The 23,609-nt window shown below is 43.5% G+C and overlaps 1 protein-coding gene across 3 annotated transcripts; it reads right to left on the bottom strand.

Moving 5' to 3' along the window:
* Positions 1-430: 430 nt before the first annotated feature.
* LOC144755690 (uncharacterized) lies at positions 431-20,987 on the bottom strand. 3 transcript variants are annotated; one of them, XM_078644865.1, is made up of 6 exons: positions 20,857-20,987; positions 9,874-9,920; positions 8,821-9,092; positions 5,941-8,669; positions 2,595-2,678; positions 431-904 (listed from the first exon to the last, which is right to left on the bottom strand). In XM_078644865.1, exons 4-6 carry the CDS (start codon positions 6,227-6,229, stop codon positions 744-746), a joined length of 534 nt encoding a protein of 177 aa, XP_078500991.1. In that variant the 5' UTR covers positions 6,230-8,669; positions 8,821-9,092; positions 9,874-9,920; positions 20,857-20,987; the 3' UTR covers positions 431-743. The 3 variants fall into 3 exon arrangements, with proteins under 3 accessions (XP_078500991.1, XP_078500993.1, XP_078500994.1); XM_078644867.1 differs by lacking the exon at positions 8,821-9,092 and having other exon boundaries at positions 5,941-6,258; XM_078644868.1 differs by lacking the exons at positions 8,821-9,092; positions 9,874-9,920 and having other exon boundaries at positions 5,941-6,258.
* Between the last annotated feature and the right edge of the window lie 2,622 nt (positions 20,988-23,609).

The raw sequence follows: 23,609 nt of genomic DNA, 5'->3' as shown, positions 1-23,609 counted from the left end.
GTACCCAGTGATTTCTAGTTTGTACTAATTGTCTAGAAATATTCCCTGAATCTTCCCATTTTATTCCAATTTGAGATATTTTGGGGCCATTTCAGAAAAGAATGTAAAAGTACATAAAAGTAAGGAGTACTACTTTATTTACTCCAAAATTCCTTTTTGAATTGGGCCAAACATTCTAGACAGTGACTCAATAAATGAGCCCAGACTCCAGATATGGACTGCAGAACTGGATGCAGTAATTCAGTGGAGCCCACCAGCCTTGCCAATGGGCAAGATACTCAATACAGGACCCCAGAAATGATATGCACTGTGTTAATACATCCTTTATATCACCTGTTTACTTCTGATCACTGTACCTCAACATCCATTTGGCTAAACCTCAGCCCCATAGCAGCCTTTTCATTCTTACAAATGGAAGCAAGAGAGAATCTGTGAATGGGGATGGTTTATTCATCATTTAATGAACTTTTTACATATGCATTTTTATCACAGTATGAGCAAAAGATAAAGGGAGGGTAGAGCAGTAGGCGATACAGTAGTTGAACGGTGCTCTCTGGTGCCTGGGTCAATGGTCACCATGATGGGGCTTCTTTGCAGTTTTAATTCTTCAGGTTGCATCATCAGCGTTGTAGCAAATATCCAAGGCTTAACTTGTGGCAAAGGTTTTGCTTTGTATCGTTGTATCGTCTACTGGCTAACTTGCATTGACTGTCCACAGCAGGCACAGCCCTGAGACTGAAGCTTCATGGGCCAGGCTGCGGTTGTAGGACAGCTGCAGCGCCAGTAGGCAGGCCATGTGGTTGTCCGCTGTGGCCACCATTAGTGGGATGCAGTGTCCCTTCAGGTGCATCTGGAGACTCTTTCTTCAATAAAGATTCATCTGAGATCCTCAAGTTACTGGAGCCTTTGGGTGATGAGAACATGGGGGAAAAGTGAACAAAACAGAGAAGCAGTTGAAAGAAATAGTATTACCAAGCACATAACATGTTTAACAAGGATCCTCTCAAGATCTGCAGAACTACACAGGCACAGGAGTTATTAAAGTCATAAACGAGGGGGTCACTCCCATCCCGGCATCCATCGGTGTTCCTGGCCCTGGTCTGTAGGAGAGTGTAGCTTGTTGCTGTCATTTCCTTCTTATGCTAACTGATGTTCCGCTCAGGGACATCCTGGGACAGGAAATGGTGGAGAGACGGGTGGAAACCTGCCTTCCCAACCACCATTTTCTTCTCCAGTAATCATGTTTCCAGCGTGCAATGCGAGCACAGGGGATCTGCCAAGGCCAGGCGGCCACTACAATGAAGAATTGAGAATGTCTGCCTCATGGGCTTAAAGAGGTTTAAATGTGCACCTCGTTTCCCAAAAACTCCACCACTCTCACTAAATCTCCCTAGAGGCTAGTACTTACTGAAATAAAAAGCAGTATGTTTCACTGGCCCTTTGATTACATGCTGAACACCTTCCCATTGAGATAAAGGACCAGCTCATCTCCCTCCCCACAAATCACAATGCTGTAAATGGAAAATGATGTGCTGACCTGTATATATTAAGGAATTTGAAGTTTTCTGAACGTTTCAATAGAGCGAAATGTAGTTTCGAGTTCCCGTGCTGCAATTTCTTGACTTTAATTTAAATGCATTAGAATAAATGGAAACATTTTCACGAAATGGCACAAGGAACTTGTATATCATTTTCTTTTTTTATTACAGAAGCAGAACATGTTTGTGTTTCTTCCACGCATTTTACTAATATATGTTCCTTTCCTGACATCCTTTTTCAACCTATCCAGGGACCCCGGGATCTCTTCACCATCACCATCTCTCCTGGTATCATATTTCCAACAACTCTATCACATGGATAATTAACGTTTAATAGACAAATGGAGGTTTAAAAAGGAGACACCAGAGACATAAGGAGATTTTGGGCAACAAAGGACTTTGGTAATAAAAGATTTCAGACAAAGGCTTTATGTGCTGTAGGAGCATTGGGAAAAAGACCCCTCAGCATTAGTTGCTTTGGGGTAGAAATATGTTGGATTATCTGTGTTTCAGGGAGAGCCTTCTTGGGCCTTATTTGTTTTGTGGAAGAGAAACCATGGCTTGGGCACGAGGAGTATTAAAGAAATGTCACTTTCAGCAACAGAAGAGTTTTGGCTAATAGACGTTTTTCAAGAAATACGAAATAGGTAATAGGAGATTTGGGAAAGGCATATCATGGCCAAGAGAAGTAATGGGGAAGGGATGCCTCGGTCAACTATTCTCCCACGTGCGACAGGATTTAGCACTTAATATTGCAGTTTGGCACCTGGGTTCCTCTGTCACAAACAAGACTGATGTGCAGTCCCCTCATTACAGATGCGCTATATTCTGTGGCACTTACACCGAGTACCCATCCACCAACCTTTAAAGCAGGACTTTAATTAGGTGAATTCTTGGAAAAGAGAAGTCTAGTGCATGAGAAATACTGAAGTTCGAGAAGCCTGTCTATAAGAGGAATATTGTGGTGGTAAAAGACTGGGCAGCAACAGTGTTGGGGTTCAGAAATCTTGGATGGGAGGGATTTAGAGGAAGAGAAGACTTTCATTTCTAACTCACCTGCACACAACCCAGTCTTGCAGATGCTTTTGCAAGTGTCCTTCCAACTAGATGGAATCTCACGCCTTTTTCTATTCGGTTGGCCTAAAAATACAAAACTCCAAAGTTAGAACTTCCACCACAGAAACAGATTAAAAACAGGCAGAAGTGAGGATGTGCTTCACATCAAACCAAACCTGAAACAGCAAAGGCACTGGCCAATCGAATGAAACACGCTTTGCTGAGATGCAAACAGGCAATTCTACCGCAGTATTTCAGGATGAACAGATTTTAATAGCGCTGGTGCAATTTTGCATTGGCATATGTGCCAACATCTGGACTAATTAGCTGGTCAGTCAGTGCATAAGCCATAGTTGCACTTACCAGGTGGAATACACGTTAGTGCACAATTGTATTACTACAATCTAGAAAACATGACCTAATGATTAGTATCAGTGTTAAATACAGCACATAAGTTGTACTACTGGGTCTGCGATTAAGTTTTAATGGATACTGCTGCTACCAGTTTTTTAACTTGTTTTTAACCACATACTAGTCACTATCTCCACTAGTATGTCACTTTTTCAGTGTGTTCACGGTCACTATAGGGTCACATGTTGTTACTTACCTGTGGTAATGTTCTCCTTTGTCTCCCCTCTCCCCTCAAGAGCAGGGTCAAACAGGTAGTACAACTTATGTGCTGTATTTAACACTGATACTAATCATTAGGTCATGTTTTGTAGATTGTAGTTTTTTACTAGGTCCTGAAGAATCGCAGTCAATGTACTAGAAGTGAGAAACATGTCGACGACACCATTTGCACTTTAGCCCCGGTCCAATCTGGGAAACCAAAGTTCCCATGAACACCGGCTGCCCTTGATTTTAATTGTGGTAGAGGACCACCAGAATAAAATTGTTTTCCGGTACCTTGTACCACATTTTATCCTCACCCGCACTATCTACTCTGGCCTGGCCCCTCACCCCCACTTCACCCATAGGCACTTGGATAAAAGATCTCCGATAAAGAGCCCCTCTTTGAGGTGAGCCCGTTGGGCATTGCACCGCCTGCCCGACGAGGAGCATTGCCTATGATGAAGCATGACACTCGCAAGGGTGTGTGAGGCCATTATATCCAACAAATTGGATACCCAGGGGTGGTCCTCCATTGAGCACTAGCCCTTATACCTAAGTGACCTTCCCCTTTCCTTCTCCCCCTAGGAACAGCCCAGTCATCTCTCTTGTTGTCTTGATATCTGGGGCTAGGACTGCGGCCGGACCTTCCATTCTCTTTTCTCTGAATGGTAATCAAAGCCCTACTGGATCACAGTTGATCCTTATCCTCCCCTACCCTTTGCTACACACGTAACATATTTAATACCATCAGCCCGGAATTAAAACATTTTAACAATGTATTCTAAAATGAAAGCACTCAGTAGCAAGTAACAGGAGGGCAATGTTGTATGCAAAATCCTAACTGGCTTCCCTCTTTGTTGCTAAGACGGCTACTGCGACAACAATCTCCTGTTTCTTTTGGCCAGAGCCAGTACTACACCTTCCATGCAGTCATCCTCCATACTACATGGCAGGGTCTGCCCCCAGGATTGGTCTTTGGTCAATTCTACACCTGTCTCCTGTATGTCCATCCTCCTCAATGTCCAACCACCGAGGTGCACAGCAATTGTCCAAATGCTGCTGTCATTGACTTCAGGGTGCAGAATGTGGCAGTCCCCATGTCCCATTCATACAAGCCACACGGTTCACAGGCTTTGGTCATGTGCAGCAAGATCTGTACCAAACATCCTGCATGCCATACGGCTTCTGCCATCATCCGCACATAACACGCCCTGGGTACAGGCCAGGCACCAATACCCAAGGCCCTGTTCTAGCTCTGTATGGCAATGACCATACTTTGGGAATAGGGCCAGAACCATGAGATTTAAAAATAAATGATAAAAGGATACTTCCCTTAGAAAAGGTATTGCTTCAAGTGAAGCTTGCCGTAATTCTGTTCAGCAGTTTTTGCTATAGAGAAGTGCAAATGTTCCATTAGGATTCAAACTAAGAAAACACAATATTTTGACCGTGCGCTGTATTTTTGTTGCTCTCGATAAATGCATTAATCTTGACATACCAAAACCTACGGCCTTATTTACAGTTTGGAGATGAATGAATACCCTCCAATTTCTGGAGGAAATTAAAACTATGGATTAGAACACAACAGCTGCATTTCCTCTACACAAATATCCCCGTGCTAGTGAAAATTATTCAGCCAGTGGATTCTACTCCTTATTTAGAATTTCCTTAAAAACTGGATGGTGTTCAGGTCGCTATAGGCTCTATATGAGGCTCTTAGGGGCACATGCATCATTCATACATTTTGCATTTCTTAATTTGCGAAAATTACCGAATCGCAAATTAAGAATTGCAAAATGCTATGCGTCATTTTTTTCGATATTTATTTGTGATTCGGTAAAAATCGAAATTTTTACCGAATCGCAAATAAATACCGAATTCCTAACTGCTTTTTCGCAAATCCCATTGATTCCTATGGGCCAAAAGGCCCATAGGAGTCAATGGGAAGGCATTTACGAATTCGCAATTTGTTGATGCATTCCAAGGGTGCAGGGGGGGTCCAAAGGACCCCCCTGCACCCCTGAAATGTATTTGAAAGTGCATGTTTCAAACACACATGTCCTAAGGACATGTGTGTCTGTAACATGACAGTGTAAAAAATGCATTTTTTTGCATTTTGAAAGATTTTCGCAAATTAACACGAGGGTCAACCTCGTGTTAATTTGCACTTCCAATTTCAACATTCGCATTTTTTTTTAAATTGATGCATTGCATTTAAGGAATCGCACAAATGCGATTCCTTAAATGCATTCGCATTTTTAAGAAATGCAAAAAAATGCGAATTCTGAAAACGTGTTTGATGCATCCCAAAAACGTATTTAGGAAGCGCAAACGGCTGAATTTACCGATTCGCACCGTTTGCACTTCCTAAATAGGTTGATCCATGTGCCCCTTAGTCACTTACATTATTTGACTGGAAAGTTTACTTTAGATTCATCAAACTGTGCCAACGTTATCAGCCAGTAAATAAAAATGTTATTTCAATGCAAAGCGAGAGATAACCAACATTCTTCACACATAGCTATACATATCGCTATCTCTGTGTGTATATATGTGTATATGTGTGTATACACACACGCACAGATATAGCTATATGTATAGGTGTATGTCTATGTTTGTGTGTCTTCCTTTGAGGGCATAGCAAACTCCTATTATTGACAATGCATGCACTGTTGCCATCTTCCCATGTTCTTCAAACAATCTGGCTGCCAGAGGCCTAAGCTCAACTGCTTACATGTGCTACTTTGACATGATTTGTGCGCTTCCCCGCTGAATGGTCCTGAGTCTGGGATGCTCACGACGCATTTGATGGTCACCGCCCAGTCGTTCTTTCGGACTTGTATGCGTTCGTAGAGTTCGAAGTGCTCGTGGTCACTCGGAGAGGAGGTGTCCTTGAGTTTCCCATCCAGAAGCCAGCTAACCGTGATGTTATCCTTCCTGGGAATGTGGGAGCCAAGGCAGATGAATGTTTCATCGATTGGGCTATTGCAAGCTAGATCTTGTAATAGCCAGACCTGGGGCATTTCCTTGCCGTTGGGTTTGGGTTTGCATGCTGTAGAGGGGAGAACAAGAGAATGTCAAGCGAAATAGAAAATGAGACAGCTTCTTAAGCAAGAAAGAGACTAACCAATGAAGCAAGCAACAAATCCATTACTCCTGTGGCCAGCAACGAAGATAATAGTACGGGCCCAAATAACCATCGGACGAACTAGTTCCTCAAATGAGCCTGTCAGCAACACTATTCAACTTGGTAAGAATCCTTTACTGCATGTAGACTGTTTAAAAAGAGAATTTTGTTGACGGTAACTCCTGGGTTTTTTTCAGCATGCATGCACTACTGGTTGTTGCTTACCCTTCCACACATGCACTCAAGCGTGCCTGACACCCACCCACACACACACACTTATCGCATTCACAAGGCAGGTGGATCTTAAGGGATGCTGAGGCAAGAGAATCAGGACAAGGACACATTTTTAGTCACAGGGGCAGTTTTAATGAAGCCAACATATACCATAATCCTGCAGGACTTTAAGGACACACAATGCTGTGCAAGGAGGACTGATGTTAACTGTCCGTCTCGCCGTCCCTTAAAATAAGAAAAGCACAACTGACTGACGAAAGGGCAACAAAAAAGTAAGTTACTCCACCCTCCACATTCCCAAAACCATTCCAGAAAAGGGAAGTTATTTTACTTGAGACTTCATGGTCAGAAATTGAATCTGAAGGGGAAACAGTCAGAACACCGCGGTCTAAACCACAAGTGTTCCGACTCCGCAAGCTAATCCACGCTTACCTTAACCACGCAAATGCCGTAACCAAACATATGCCTTAACCACACATATGCATGGTTAAGGCAATGCAGTGTCTAGCTGCTGACTGCTGGGGAAGGAAGACCTTGCAGGAATAGCACCTCGGTGAAGTAAGTGGGGCTGGGCTGTAGTTCTGGGCTGGCGGGTGGGTTGTGGGTTGTTTTCTGGGCTGGGGGTCGGGGATAGTTTTCTAGGCTGGGGAGTTGGAGGTAGTTTTCAGGGCTGGGGGATCGAGGCTCGTTTTCTGGGTGGGGGTAGTTTTCAGGGATGGGGTCTGCGGTAGATTTTAGGGCTGAGGGGGTCAGAGTAGTGTTTAGGGCTGGGGGAGGGTCGAGGTAAAACATGTTTATTAGGGGTTAACATATTAGGCCTCACTGCAGGGGGAGGGGGAATGGGTAGTCGGATAGTATTTAGGGCTTAGGGGAGGATGAGGTCGTTTTTAGGACTGGGTCAGGGCTGGCCTGGGTCAGGTTAAGGGACAGGGTTTTAGGTGTCAGAGCAGGTGAGGAGACTGGGTAGTCGGGGTAGTTTTTAGGGCTTAGGGTAGGGCAGGGTAGTTTTTAGGACTGGGGGTCGGGTAGTTTTTTAAAATAGAGGTTTGCCTAAGGGCAGTGGAATGGGGTTGGGGTAGTTGTAGGGACAGCGCAAGGGGAGGGAGTGGGTCGAGGTAGTGTTTAAGGGTTAGATACAGCGTGGGGGTTGGGAGGGGATACTCAGGGCAGTGAGGGAGGCAGGGGAGTTTGTAGCTTAGAGTGGGGGAGGGGGCCGCGACCTTAGCCACACATACCCCTTTACTATTCATGCCTTTACCACGAAATTACTTGGTAAAGGCATGCATGGTAAAGGAATGCGTGGTTAAGTTTACGCTGCGTTGTAGAGGCATGCCTGGTTTATCCAGTCGTGCCTCTATCATGCAACCAATCTGAAACCCTTATTGTTATTTCTGGATATCAGCAGCACAGGATATGCCAAAAACCACCTATTCTTCCCTCTCTTCTCTTAATACTTTTATATTAATTCTCTTCAGTGCTGTATGGATCAATATCACACTAATATGCAATATACAGAATGTTTGAAGTAGAATAGGGAGAGGTGTGGCGCAGCGGCCAGGGCGATTGACGCTTGAATCTGGGGATCACGGTTCGATCGCCAGCGGCATATTAGCCCAGCACCATGTGACTCTGGGCAATAGCTTGCTTAATCTTCCCGACGGTCCCCATCGCCTGGAGACCCTTACGGGTGATTGTTTCCGCTTTACAAATGTGGATTATTATTATTATCCAAGGAATATTATTGACATACACCAGAGAGTCTGGACATCGCCCTGATATACTGAGAGGAGCAGGAAACTCCCAACCACCCCAACAGCATCACTGGAAGGAGTTCCCGTTCACAAATTCCACCCAGAATCCAAAAGATCTATTTTAATCTTCAGCTCTACATCTTCCCCAGAATTAGTTGTATTTATAGTGCATTGTTGTGCGTGGCCATGGTCAGCTTCTGCCTCATGATGTAGTCATGTGCCAGACAAGTACATTTAAAATGCTATGGTCCAGCTTCCGCCTTCTTCCAGGTCCAGATCCTGGAGACTGGTCACGTGTTCTCATCTCCTCCCCATCCTACCAGACGCTTTGGTCAGCAAATGATATCCTTCCTAGATTACCAATATACAAATTTAAAAAGTATCAGAAAAAAATAAACAATGGGAAGCTTTTTATGTAAAAGTGCATACTTTCCTTACCACTTCTCACCCTCCCCAATTGTGAAGTGTAAACTAATTAAACACAATTGTAATAGTTGCCTACCTCTTTGCTGGTGCTGTCGTTTGTGCTTCTTGGACAGGTCTTGTTTCGGGGAGAGGGGTGTGGGGGCATTCTATCAACTTGGAATGGAGCCCTCTAACCAGAAAAGGAGAAACATCTTACAAGCATACTGAAGCACTGTTCTTAGATTGGCACACTTTAGTCACACACTCACTCTCATAAATCTCACCCATGGATATTATATTTACCAGGTCCTACCAGTTCTTGAGGCCGGCTGGATGTTTTATTGTGAAGAACCTCTTTGTTACGAGACCCTGCAACATACAGAGAGTTACACGACATGGCAAGAAGAACGCATGCAAACAAACAAAACACAATAAGTACTTCGCTCGTGAGTTTTGACGCCACGTTCTCCCTATAGTAGGGTTACTAGATGTTTTCAGTGGCTCAGTGTCAGGTACCTATTTACATCATGTTCAAAATTACTCAGCAGATTGAGTCATTGTGAGCTATCATTGATCAAATCGAACCAGTCAACGGCAAAACAGTCCTTCTAGACTCCCAGCTTTGAAAACTGCTGCAAAATACTTGAAAAGAATAAAGAAAATAGCGTGGATTTGAAAAATCAGAATTAAACAAACTTTGGCATAGAATCCTAAGTAAACATATTCCCTCATTTCTCTCCTTGCAGGACAGTCTGATAATACAGAGTGGCTTGGACATTCTTATAACACTGTCAGGTAGTGGAAAATACAATTTAATGTGGTTAAATACAAATTGGTGAATTCAGCTCAGATAAATTCATTGGATTTCTAAATCCACAGCCAAAGCAGACTCACTCAGTTACAACAGGACACAGACATTACTCAGCTGCTAGCTCATCCTCACTACTTTTGTCTTTTTTCCAGTGATGCTATTCGAGGGAAGAAAAAAGACAACACACGTAATTGTCTCAACAAAATCTGACTCATTTCTTTCACGAGATCTCACCAGCGCTTCCTCTTTCTCCACCAAAGCACATCATTATTTTGCAGCTACTCATAGCTGATGGTGATAAAGTACAAAATGTGAATTATGCTTAGGAAAGAGCCTTACCTTAGATCATATGCAGTCTCATCTAGGCAGCAGCAGTTGCAAGTTCACTGCAAAAAGAAACCCAAAACATGACATCAAAAAGTATCCCCCAAAAGCTACAATTGGTCAGTTTTAGGGTAACCTTCCTGTACAAAACCTATGCTAGACTTACGCACACACCCTAGCGCTATGGCGTTGAGGTGGTGCATGGCGCACGGCAGCTGTAACTAGTGCCGGTGCAAGGGAAAGTAGATGAGAGAGCCATATCTTTGAAAATATGGCGCTCTCCTGCTCTTTCCCTATTGCGCAACGCAGCATAGCCTTGTGGGAGTCTTTGCTGCGTTGCATGGAGATTTGGTAAATCTCCCCCTTAGAGTTTTACATTCAGTCATAAATCCCCATATTGAACACATGGACCTGTATCGTGACACTGTTATGTGCCAGTGAACAAGCAGCAAACGGGACTATTTGATACTAATGAATGAAACGGTGCAATCAACAGCTCATACATTAATACAATTATAGTTATTGCATGGCCTGCAGAGGCATGGACGCCAATTCTTAAAAATGCCTGGGGTAGCCGAAGTGACACTACACACCCTCTAACATTAATTAATCACCAGAATTGACATCACATGACCTTTGAAAGTGAATCTTCCTACAAGGAATGCCATATGATCCTAACCCTTATGACAGCCCAATAATTGGCCTCCCTGAATTTCCAAAGAACTGTGGACATCATTTACAACTTTTTGACACAGGGCGAGCTGCCCATCACTTTTCTGCACTGCCCTGCATCAAAAGAAAAGGGCAGGAATGCACTGTATTAATAAGATATGGCACATTCCTGTCCTCTTTCACAGCACTGGAGCACAAATGGCTGCTTTGCGCCAATGCAGGCATCCTTGCACCATGGTGCAAGGGTGTCCACATTGTAGGAATGATTGTTTTTGTGCAGGAAGGGAAACCTTCCTGAACAAAAACAATCAATAAAGGCATTTTCCTCTTTTTATGTGTGCTGCATTCTGTAGCACACATAGAAGAAAAACTTGAAAAAATTGTTATTTCTCCTCGGTATGTCACTCCTGGAAGCATACGTTTTGTAAGACACATTCCCAGATTCACGGTATGTTGTAAAGCTGGGACTGTGTCAAAATCCATGGGCATTGAGTGGGAACACCCACTGCAATGCCCGTGGCATGCCTCCCAGACGCAGTGTGAGTCAATGCAGTGCCTTACACCATCTATACAAGGCCATGAAAAGCTGCGCAGGATGGCTTTTGGTGGCCTTTTAGATATGGCTCTGCACTCTGTGCCGCTGGAAAGCCAAAAAAAGCGACATTCTAGTGGCGCACAGGGCTTGTAAATAAGCCCCTGTGTTTATAAAATAACACAAAACAGACATATGTCTTATTTTAATTATCACCTGTGTAGCAAGTCAGAAATGCAAGTGAGCCAGGCCTTCAGGAGGTTCTTCTTTGCCTGATGAAATAGGGTAATTTAAAGCACAATTTTGAACTACATTGTATAGCTATAGGCTATGAAATGGCACTCATTACATACTCAAGTATTTTCATGATGTACCATGCCAACTAAAACTGGAAGAGGAAGGTTTGACCCAATTTTTTTTCAAAATGTGCTATGGGTGTCTCATATGTCAAAAAGTACCTCCATTGTGACTGGGCCAGCACTTTCAGAGGCACCCACCACATTCCATGGGTGCCCATTTATCCCAAAAATTTAATATAATATAGAAGTGCTGGAATTTTACTATGATGCTGTCCATATACCATGGGTAGCCATTATGTTTTTAAAATGTCCTTTACTATGCCAGGGTCAGTAATTTGTCGTGGTTGCTGGCTCCCATATGCCATGGTTGTCCTCCCTTCTGCTAAGAACTATCTTCAATGTGCTAGTGCCAAACTTTGCCACAGACACCCTCCATGGCAATTTGTTTAGATTATGCCACATTCATAATTTTTTCATGGGTGCCTGATATGCCAACCATATGCCAAGAACTGCCTCTAACGATATTTTACCAATGGTGCCCATTATGCCAAGAGTTACTTTTTGGTATGTATGTCACTACCGATATTTTACCAATGGTGCCAATTATGCCAAGAGTTACCTTTTGGTATGCTTGCACAGTATTTTGTCACAGATGTCGGTCACGCTAAGAATTGCCTCAAGTATGCTAGTGCCACTACTTTGCCATGGGTGTCATTATAAGCAAAAAATTACCTTCAGCATGCCAGGCAATGGCAGACTCTCACGAATACCAGCATTCTCACACATGCTCCCTTGCATTCACTCACACCCCTGCTCACTCACTCACTCACACTCACTCTGATACATTCTTACTCACATGCACTCATTCATTCTCACTCACTCATTTGCACTCACCCATACTCACACTAATTCACACACATTCATTCTTACTTTAACTCACTCATACATTCTCACTCTTTATCTTGCACCCACCCTTACTCTTACTCCCTCTTTCTCAATCACTATTCTCACTCTCTGTGGCTTATTTATTCACACTTTCCTTCACACTCACTCCTATACTCACTCACTAATAATTTCTCATCCACTCACGCTCACTTGCATTCACTCTTACTCATTCTTGCTTATTCTAGCTCACTCTGACTGACACAGTCTAACTCATACTAAGCTACAGTCACTCACTTTCACTCACACTCTATAATACTCCATGGCACACATTTTTGCTCATTCCTTCTCTTTAACACTCGCTCCCTTGCAGTCGCTATTACTTTCATTTTCACTCACTCTGACTCACTCATATTTACTCAAGCTAACTTAAAGATACCTAGTCTCACTCATTCTCTCTCACTACCATTCACTTACTCTCACTGACTGTAGCCCAAACAAGATTGTCATGAACCTCCTGCTTTAGCAGCTACAGCAGGGGTGGAGTTCTTGATGGGCCTCTTCTGTCTACAACTCAGCTGACAAAGGCTCACAATTAATGTCAACTGAAGGAAAGGAGGGTCAGTGGTAGGGTGAGTGAGTGAAGGGATGGATATATTTATGTATGGATGTATGAATAAAAGGGTGGATGGGGAGATGGATGGACGAATGAGTGAAAGGATGGATGGAGCAATGAAAGGATGGGTGGATGGTTGAGTGAAATGATGAAAGGGTGGATGATGAATGAGTGAAAGAGCGGATGGATTTTAAGGGAAAGGATGGATGGATGAGTGCATGAAAGGATGGACGGCTGAGTGAAAGGGTGGACGTATGAGGGAAAGGGAGAATGGACGGATGGATGGACCACATGAAAGGGTGGCTGGATGAACTAAAGGACAAATGGATTATTGAGAGGAAGGGTGGAGTTGCATTGTAAACCAGCCCCATTAGCAGCTACAGAAGGGTTGAAGGGTTGGAGTTCCGGATGGACTTTTTCTATCTGCAACTCAGAAGGCAAAGACTCACAGAACATTTGAAAATGAGTGAGTGAATGAATAGATGAATGGATGTGCATGTGTACATATAGATGGATGGGTGAGTGAATGGGTGAATGGGTAAATGGGTAGATGTTGGATGAATGAGTGAAAGGATGGATATAAGGATGAGTGAGTGATAGGATGGATAGATGAAAGGGTTCATGGATGGAGGAGTTAAAGAATGGATGATAAGTGAAAGGGATGGGGAAGGATGAAAGTTTGGATGGATTGATGGATGAATGAGTGGATGGATGGATGATGAGAAAAAGGATGGATGAATGCATGGATGAGTGAGTGAAAGAATCAATGGCTGAATGAAAGGATGGATTAATGAGTAAATGGGAGGATGGACGTATGGCCAGATGGCTGGAGTGAAAGGGTGGTTGCATCGATGAACAAAAGGATGGGTGAGTGAAAGGATGGAGGATGTGTGAAAGAAAGTATGGCTCAAAGGATGGATGAGTGAAAGAATGGGTGGATGAGTGACAGGGAAAATGGATGGATAAAAGGGTGGATGGATGAGTGAACAAACAGATGTATGTGTGAAAGGGAGAGTGAATGAGTGGATGGATGATTGAAAGCATGGATGGATGAGTGAGTGAAAGGAGGGATGGATTAGTGGAAGGATAAATGATAGACAGATAAGTGGGTGGATGGATGGTGGGAGGGGCACTGCTACAGCAGGGTGGCGGTGGATTTCTTCATTGGCCTCCTCTGTCTTTAACTCTGCAGACAAATATTTTTCATCCAGAGTTTCCTAGCTCCATGATAGCTTCACTGTACCCTAAGATGTTTGGTACCAAAAAATCCTTACTGATGCCAGTGTTGGTAGATGCTTGGGTGGGGGAGACAAGAGAACTATTCTGGGGAGGGTTGTGATGACTTACTTCGCTTGCTTAGTGCAATAAGAGCTTTGGTTCTAAATGGGGGTATTTTAATGTTCTGTCTACTCCCTTGCACAGACACATGCTCCACATATACACAAATTGACTCATAAACACTCTCTCTCACACAAATGTATTCTGAACTGCATGCATACCAATGAATATCCTGTTCAAGATCTTGGAGCTTTATTTTTATTACACTAAAAGTGAAATATATACTATTATTCACTATTACAATAAAAAGATTGCAATGAAGTATGGAAGGCAGAGCCCTGATCCCCGCAAGGGCTAGCTGCTCCTATGTGCTTGGCATTGAATTTGCCACCCCTAAGACCAGGGGCCGCAAAACTGCTGCCAGGAGTTCATAGGGGCAAACTGGGTATCTCAGTTGCAACCCCTAGATACCTCTAAAGAACATCCATGCAGAGAAGATACAGTGCAGATACACAGAGTAGCAATCAGGGGATAAGCAATTAATAGTTCACCAGGATAACTGCCAACCGGGTGTGAGGAGCTCACTGCACACTAATCATGGCTTTTACTTCCCAACCAAGGTGTTGGGGGGTTTACTTGATTTAGGGCCCTTGGCACTCCAGTCGAGCTATTAGGGGTCACCACTTCTCTGTGTCTTCCTAGTGGTGCTATCTGCAGCTCATGCACTAACTCACAATTTATCAAGTTAATATATTAACAGAAGACTTTACTTTTTAGGGCACAGCATACAACAGCACAGTTGTTAACACAAAGGGTTAGTAGCTAGCCCGTTGCTTACCATTTGGTGGCTTGCTTGGCACTCTTCTTTGCAGCCTCATAATTTGCATGGCATGCCTAACTTAATTTCCGTTCCTCTTTGTGGAGCACAGACCAAGCACTGGTTGATTCAACTTAATCAGTGTCCATCCGCTGCTCCCAACGTGATTGAGGTACTATTTTATTCTGTTTAACTTTTAGTGCCGTGCAAACAGAAGGCGTATGACTGGCAAAAACATGCCCAGCAGGACAAACGAAATTACAAAAATGTAGTTCCGTAGGTAATATTCTTTTCTCACTTTGCACCCAAATTATTCTTTTGTTTTTGCTTGCAGGCACTATTCTTAAAAGATAAGGATTATCCTAATGCAAAGCAACATTGCTTCTTCCATATGGTTAATTTCTGAAATTATGCTTTAACCTAGAATCGTGCAGTACACCCCAATCCATGAAACCCCAATCTGCCCCACTCTAATCCATGCCACCTCACCCAACACCTATCCGCTCCACTCAATCTAATCAGGGGGTGAATGTTTGATTAGTTCTGCATTCCGTCTATCATTTGTGTGTCTTTTGTTTTCTCACCCAGGAATGTCCAGATATGAGTCCTGGGCTCACTGTGCCACTGGATTCAAGCAGGCTTGGCTGATGAGGGGTGATACACAGAAACCAGTCCCAGGGTGCTTATTTCTGGTCCAGGGAGGACCTTGCATGTCAGTTCGGGGTGGATTGTTCCCATGAGGAGTAGGGTCAAGACTTATTTGAATATGGCTGGGTCTAAACTGGTGTGGCATCGTGAGCAAAAGAATGATAAATTTAATCCAGATCTCTTGACTGGGGGTGCATGTTTAATTTGTTCCTTATTCTGGCCATCATTTGTGTGTCTTTTTCTTTCTTGTTCTAAGTGTGCTGGGTATGTCCGGATGTGGGTCTCGGGCTCACTCTTCCACTGGATTCAAGTTATTTTGTCTGATTTGGGTGATACCCCGAAACTGGTCCCAGGATGCTTATTGCTGGTCCAGGGAGGACCTGTTTTTTTAGTTCTTGCGGAACGTTTCCCATGAGGAGCAGGGTCAAGACTGATTTGCATATGGCTGGGTCTAAACTGGAGTGGCATGGTGAGCAAATGAACACTGTATTTAATCCAGATCTGTTGACGGGGTGAATGTTTGATTTGTTCTGCATTCCATCCATCATTTGTGTCTCTTTTGCTCTCTCGCCCTAAGTGCACCGAGTATGCCCAGACTTGGGCCCCGGGCTCCCTGTGCCACTGAATTCAAATTAGCCTCACTGATGAGAGGTGATACCCTGAAACAGGTCCAAGGATGCTTATTTCTGGTCCAGGGAGGACCTGGCTTCGCAGCTCGGCCTGGACTGTACCCAGGAGGAGCAGGGTCAAGACTGATTTGGATAATGCTTGGTCTAAACTGGGGTGACAAGGTGAGCAAAATAATGATTGATTTAACCCAGATCTCTTGACCGGGAGTGAATGTTTGATTTGTTCTGCATTCCATCCGTCATTTGTCTGCCTTTTACTTTCTCTCCCTAAGTGTGCCGACTATGCCCAGACATGGGTCGTGGGCTCACTGTGTGACTGGATTCAAGCTAGCCTGGATGACAAGGGGTGACACCCTGAAACCAGTCCCAGGATGCTTGTTGTGGTCCAGGGAGGACCTGGCTTGTTAGTTCTTGCTGGGCTGTCCCCATGAGGCGCAGGGTCAAGACTGATTTGCATATGGCTGGGTCTCATCTGGAGTGGCAAGGTAAGCAAAAAAACAATGCATTTAATCAAAATCTCTTGATGGTGGTGAATGTTTGATTTGTTCTGCTTTACATCCATCATTTGTGTATCTTTAGATTTTTCTCCCTAAATGCACCAGGTATGCCCAGACGTGGGCCCTGCATTCACTGTGTCACTGGATTCAAGCAAGCCTGGCTGATGAGGGGTGATACCCTGAAACCAGTCTCCTGATGTCTGTTTCTGGTCAGGGGAGGACCTGGCTTCGCAGTTCGGGCTGGACTGTTCCCATGAGGAGCAGGGTCAAGACTGATTTGCATATTACTGGGTCTAAACTGGGATGGCATGGTGGGTAAAAGAATGATGGATTTAACCCAGATCTCTTGACTGGGGGTGAATGTTTGATTCCGTTTTCATTCCATCCATCATTTGTGTGGCTTTTGACCCCAGACCAACCCAATTCAACCCACTCAATCCAAGCCACTCACTCCAATCCAATACACACACCAATCCTCCTAACCCACCCCACTCCAATCTGCTCCACTCCAAGCTTCACCACACCAAATTAACCCAATTCCTATCCAAAACAATCAGCCCCACTCCAATCCAAAACAATCTACCCACTCCAATCTTCTGCCCTCCAATCTGCACCATTCCAATCCAAAACTATCTGCCCCACTCCACAATAACCTGCCCAACTCCAATCCAAAGCAATCTGTCCCACCCCAATACGAAACAATCTGCCACACTCCAATCCAAAACAATCTGCCCCATTCCAATCTAAATCAATATGCCCACTCCAATCCAAACCAATCTACCCCACTCCAATCTGCCCCTCTCCAATCCAGAACCATCTGCCGCACTCTGATCTGCCCCACTGAAATCTAAAACAATCTATCCCACTCAATCCAAAACAATCTACCTCACTCCAATCTGCCCAACTCTAATCCAAAACAATCTGCCCCACTCCAACAATCTGCCCCATTTAAACAATCTGCCCCACTCCAATCCAAACCAATCTGTCCCACACCAATCTGCCCCCTTCCAAAATGCTCCACTCCTATCCGCCCCGCTTCAATCCACCACAACCCACTCAAATCTAATCCACCCCACTCCAATCTGCCCCACTCTAATCTGATCCTCTCCAATCCACTCCACTCAAATTCACCCCATTCCAATCCAGTCCACCTTACCCCAATCCATCCACTTCATCTCAATTCACCGTACTCCAATCAACCACAATCCACCCCACTCCAATACAATCCACCCCACATCAATACAATCCCCCCAACCCAGTCCAAGCCAATCTATCCACTCCAATCCAATCCAATTGACCCTACTCCCTTGCCAATCTGTCCCACTCCAATCCAAGACAATCTGCCCCACACCAATCTGCCCCCTCTATCCAAAATAATCAGCCCCATTCCAATCCAAGCCAATCTGACTCACTCTAATCCGCCCCACACCAACCTGCCCAATTCCAATCCAAAAGAATCCATCCCATTCCAATCTGCCCCACTCCATTCCAAAATAATCTGCTATTCTCCAATCCACAACATTCTGCCCACTCCATTCTGCCCCACTCCAATCCAAAACAATCTGCCCAACTCCAATGCAAAACAGTCTGCCCCACTCCAATCAACCCCACTGCAATCCAATTTACTTCTTTCCATTCCACCTCACCCCACGCCAATCTAATTCACTCCATTCCAATTCACCCCACTCCATTCCATCCAACTCCAGTCCACCCCACTCCACTTGAAACCACACCAATCCAATTCAAAACCAACCCCGCCCCATTCCAATCAACCCCATTCCATCCTAACCCACCCCATCCAGTCTTCACCACTCCAATCAACTCCATTCCACTGCAGTCCAATCTACCCCACTCTGCTCCAATCCCCCCCACCCCAGTTCAGTCCACTTAACTCAATCTAATCCATCCAGCCCACCACACTCAAACCCATTCCACTCTAATCCAGTCCACACCACTCCAGTCCAACCCACCCCACTCCAATTAAATCCATTCCCTCCACTTCACTCTAATTTACCCCAGTCCAAACCACCCAACTCTAATTCAATCCACCCCACCCCAATCCAATACACCTCACCACAAAACAATCTAATACACCACTCCAATCCGTCCCAATCCAATCCACCTCACCACATTTCAATCCACTCCACTCAAATCCATTCCATCAAGTCCACCCACTTTAATCCACCTACTCCTCTCAATCTAACTAACTCTACTCAAATCCAATCCACTCCAATCTACTGCAATTCAATCCACTCCACCTCCTGAGTACACTCCAACCCACTCCACTATATTCCACCCCACTCAAATCCATTCTACCTACCCCACTCTGTACCACTCCATTATACAACACTCCACTTTATAATATTACATTCAGATACTGCACTATACAACACTCTACTCCCCTGCTGCATTCTACGACTCTGTACTCCAACAAATCCAGTCTACAACACTCTACTCCCCTACTCCTCTCTAGGACACCGCACACCACTTTTAGCCATGCTGAACAGCAGCCACACGGGTGAACAACATGGCAAATACACATTGCCAAAGCCAATAGCTCTTGTATAGGCTAGACTATTGGCTCTGCCTATATTTGTTTTAAAAGCGCTCAAGGCCACATCATGAGTCACACAGTACTTAATCATGGAGTTTATATCAGAATTAAATACATTAAATAGGAACTCTGAACAAAACTTCTAATCTAAATTCAACACATTCTGGAGAGTAAAGCTTAGGGACTTGGTGAAAAATCCGCTAAACAAGGAGCAAGAAAATATGAAATTTCTTAGATTATATATTTTGTTTAGCTATGCAGAAGAGACCTTAGGATACACAAAAGATGATGGGCCTAATTTAGAGTTTTGGAGAGCGGGTTACTCCGTAACAAACGTGACGGATATCCTGTCCGTCTATTACAAGTGCATTACCATATAATGAGCTTCTAATTAGGTGGACATGATATCCGTCACGTTTTTTACGGAGTAACTAACCAGTCCGCCAAATCTCTATATCAGGCCCTATATAACATTACACTTTGGAATTGATTTTATTCCAAAATATCAGTCCTGTATTTCAATTAACAATTTTATTTCACGTTGAATGCGGTGTTGAGAATTGTGACTATCGAGGGCGGGTGCCCGGAATCCCCAGTTGTTAAACTGCTGCATAGAGCGAGTTACATTTTCCATTAACATTCTGTGATATGACAGAAAACTAAACGAGTATCTACAATTTATAATGTAATGAATCAATTAGTTCAGAGAACGGAATGAACGAAAAAATCAGTTGTTATGAGGGCAAAATAGTATTTCTCCCCAAAATCAAATACATACTTCAAGCCTCCGAGAGGAAGAGAGTTGAAAATGGCGAATTGCCCATCTCCCATAATGAAGATACAAATGCATATCAGAAAGTAAACATATTTGGTGTTAAGTGTGCAGCAACACACAGATTATTTGATGCTGACGTGCACACACCACTGACTCATTTCTAGATTCCTCATTTGCTGTGTCACCAGCATGCGTGCGACACATGGCTTCTGCCTTTTTTCACACATTCGCACACAGATGTCAAAAGAAGGAAGTTATCATTGATGTAGAAAAAACAGTTTTTTTTCAGAGAGAAAGCTAAAACAAAGCTAACTAAGCCTGAGACAGGAGCAGAAATTAACCAGACTGCAAACCTGGTAGTGTGAACTTGCACAAAAATGAAATATGTATACCAAGGCTGCATAACTACGAGAACAAGACTACCAATGGGCCTGGGCCAGAAGTCTGGAAAGGTCAGTAGTTATTGTCAATGTATAATAAACTCCAGATTTAAACTTATACATTTCACATTGTGCACCGATTATAATTTTGCATTTCTAGGCCACTAATACTAAAATCTACTATTATGGAAGATTTGCTACCCTGGTGAAACAATTAGGGCTGGAAATAGCACAATGATTGAAGATAAGGGAATCACAGGTGAGAAAAAGATCAAAAGTGCAGAAAATATGGAAGCAGAAGAGGGTGATGATAATGGAGGAGACGTCGAAATAAATCGTGACATCTGCATGGCACTGGGACGATAGAGGCTATAAACTAAGAACCCATACAGATCATGGAGGAATATAAAGTTTCTCACCTGCCTGTGGAATCGCTCAAGCGCAATCGATGTCTGGTTTCACAGGCTTCTTGCCTCTCGGTTCTGTGAGCAATTTCCCGTCCAACTTCACACCTGATTTTCACTGTACCCGTCATAATTCGTAAGCAAGTCTTACCAACTGTCCCCTTTTAAACTGTCACGAACTCACCCTCCTAGGCTGAGGAGAGGGCAAACAAGGTCAAACACGTTCTCTGATTCGTTTGTCAAAGCCCCACCCACTGCAATCACTAACCAGTCACTAATTGCTCCGCCCATCATGCCATTGCTCGCTCCTTGCATCAGAAAGGGGCCTCCAGACTCTGAGAACTCTAAAAAAATAGTCTTTTACACTTGCCCTCTCTATTAAGAAATGTCTTTTTTTTAACAACTGGGGAAAAGACATTTAGCGATCTGAAAATATTGTTTGCTGAGCCCTCCTGATATTTGCTGACCAGATGGGAAATGGAGTAAAAATAACTGTAAAGTAGTACTGTGGAGGATTTGGAAGATGGAAGATAAAACACTGTCTTCTCAAGATAAAGGATGCCCTAAGTAGGGTGTAAGGTGGCATGATTAGAATAGAGGTCTTTGCTTCAAAACTTTGGGCTGTACCTTTACCTCTACTCACTTATCTGGATCGATTTTACCAGGTGTGACCATTCAACTACCGTTTGGTCAGAGAAGTAGTTTATAGGATGGGGAACAATCAGCAGTAAAAAAAAAAAACACACACAGGCAATCTCAACCCTATTAAGTTAAAGAAATATAACCTTCTTCGTCTGTCTGCACCCAAGACCCTTCTAGTGCAGCACCTATCTGAAAATCAGGAGCAGATCCATGCTAACAAACCACGAAGATACCATTACAGTCATGAACATTCTTCACGTTATAAACGTGTTTTTGCCCTGTTGGCCTCCCTGGTGATATGGGCTTTTTACCCTGCTTTGCAGTGATCCTTGTCCATTGATTATCTGATGCTGAGTGGTGAAGGCATCAATGCTGCACCACTGGGATGGCGTGCGTTACCATTGGTAGTCTGGAACTTCCACTTCAGTGTCACAGGCTGGCTAGGGTAAGGCGCCGTCACCAGGCATTTTATCACTACAGTGCAGCTGAGCCTGGAGCATCATGGGCATAATAACAACACTGATGATGTGGGATTTGTAATTTCATATATGCATTCGCATCTTAAACCTAGATCCACTGTATGGACAACCAAAGATACCATACATTCATGGAAAAAGAGGTCTTAAAAAGGATCCCTGATAACATCATGGCAGCTGTCACATAACCCTCTGCAATTAATTCAAATAAAATGCAAAAAACAGGAGGCATACCACACCATATCACTCGCCGTGCACTCCCTACATTCAAGTAGGAGATAAACTGCTGCTGCTGCAAGACCATATAGTGGCCTCTGTACCCTCCTAAGATAATTGTGCCAAATGGCAAAGCGACGTTGCCAGCGATCACCTATATTGAGGTGGAAGGGCATAATGTAAGTAAACTTACCTCACAGTATATGGTTGCCGTCTTAGTAGCATTGAAAGCAGGAAATGACACAAGCCACAATGTCCTCAGAGTAATATTTCAGCCATCACAGAACCTCTAGGGTTCAGAAGAAGTAAGCCACGGTGTTTCACAGCATTTTTCAGAACCCATAGAATTTCTGGATGTCAGAAGCATGAATTATATACTAATGTTCAAACAGCAGCTCATTCCGAATTATAATGAGTAGACAATGCTGCTGTTCAGCTGCTATTTTGTTCCATAAAATGAGCCATAGCTCTGATCTGAGGAAATAGTTCTGCTCCTAGTAATGTCTATAGTGGCCCATTCTACCTTACAACAAGAACAATTGATTGACAGAATGCAGAACAATGTCATACATTCACCCCAGTACACAGATCTGGGCCTAAATTCATAGTTTGTTTTGATCACCATGCTGTTCCAGTTTGGACCCAGCCATATGCAAATCAGTCTTGACCCTGCACCCAATGAGAACAGTCCAGCCAGAACTGCCAAGCCAGGTCCTCCCTGGGCTGGAAACAAGCCCTCACCTGCCATTCTACCTTACATGCACAGTTTCTTTTCATGAACCTGGGAGAAATGTATATTCCATGGGTCACCATCTTCATATGGTTTCAATTATCAAGAGAAAATCCCGAAATGACAGCAAATTTTCAAGGCTGGGCCTGATCTGTGGAACAAACTACTGTTGTCCCCCTTTCTGGAGGATCCTTGGTTGCCTTTCACAAAGCCTTGAATACCCTTTTGTGTGAATGTGTTTGAGACTGAATTCCAGCTGAGATTGGTATCCCCCTGTGTGCATTTTAAATGTAGGAGTCGTCCTGGGGATTTTTTTCTGACAGATCTGCCCCCTTGTTTGAGTCCTCGCGAGCCTCTACTTCGCATGAGGTATAAAGGAATGGATAGAGTTATTAGTAATCAACAAATACCATTTAAATGGAGTTTGCTGAGTGACAGAACATGTTCACTCAGAACATTAAGAGCTCTTTATTCCATTAAATTGTTTAACCAGTTTAACAATAATATACATTATTAGAATGTCCTTCTCTTTATTTGGCATGCCCTCTGAATATCGAATCCAGTACATGAAGCTATAAAAAAATCGAGGACAATATAACAAATCAAAAATATTGAAAGGTAAATTCTATTCCTAACTCCACATCTTTTTACCTTGACTTATATATATATATATATATATATATATATATATATATATATATATA

The sequence above is a fragment of the Lissotriton helveticus genome, chromosome 5_1 (assembly GCF_964261635.1).
Source record: "Lissotriton helveticus chromosome 5_1, aLisHel1.1, whole genome shotgun sequence".
NCBI lineage: Eukaryota > Metazoa > Chordata > Amphibia > Caudata > Salamandridae > Lissotriton > Lissotriton helveticus.
The sequence above is the reverse complement of the archived record's forward strand: the minus strand, read 5'-3'. Positions and strand labels throughout refer to the sequence as shown.

What these genes read in the sequence shown, in the direction of transcription:
- LOC144755690 (XM_078644865.1), bottom strand. Translation starts at nt 6,229, where the DNA reads ATGCCCCAGGTCTGGCTATTACAAGATCTAGCTTGCAATAGCCCAATC. An exon ending in ATCATGTCAAAGTAGCACAT is followed by an intron (nt 2,679 to 5,940) that starts GTAAGCAGTTGA and finishes TTGTATTTTTAG; the next exon opens with GCCAACCGAATAGAAAAAGG. An exon ending in CAAGACTGGGTTGTGTGCAG is followed by an intron (nt 905 to 2,594) that starts GTGAGTTAGAAA and finishes CATCACCCAAAG; the next exon opens with GCTCCAGTAACTTGAGGATC.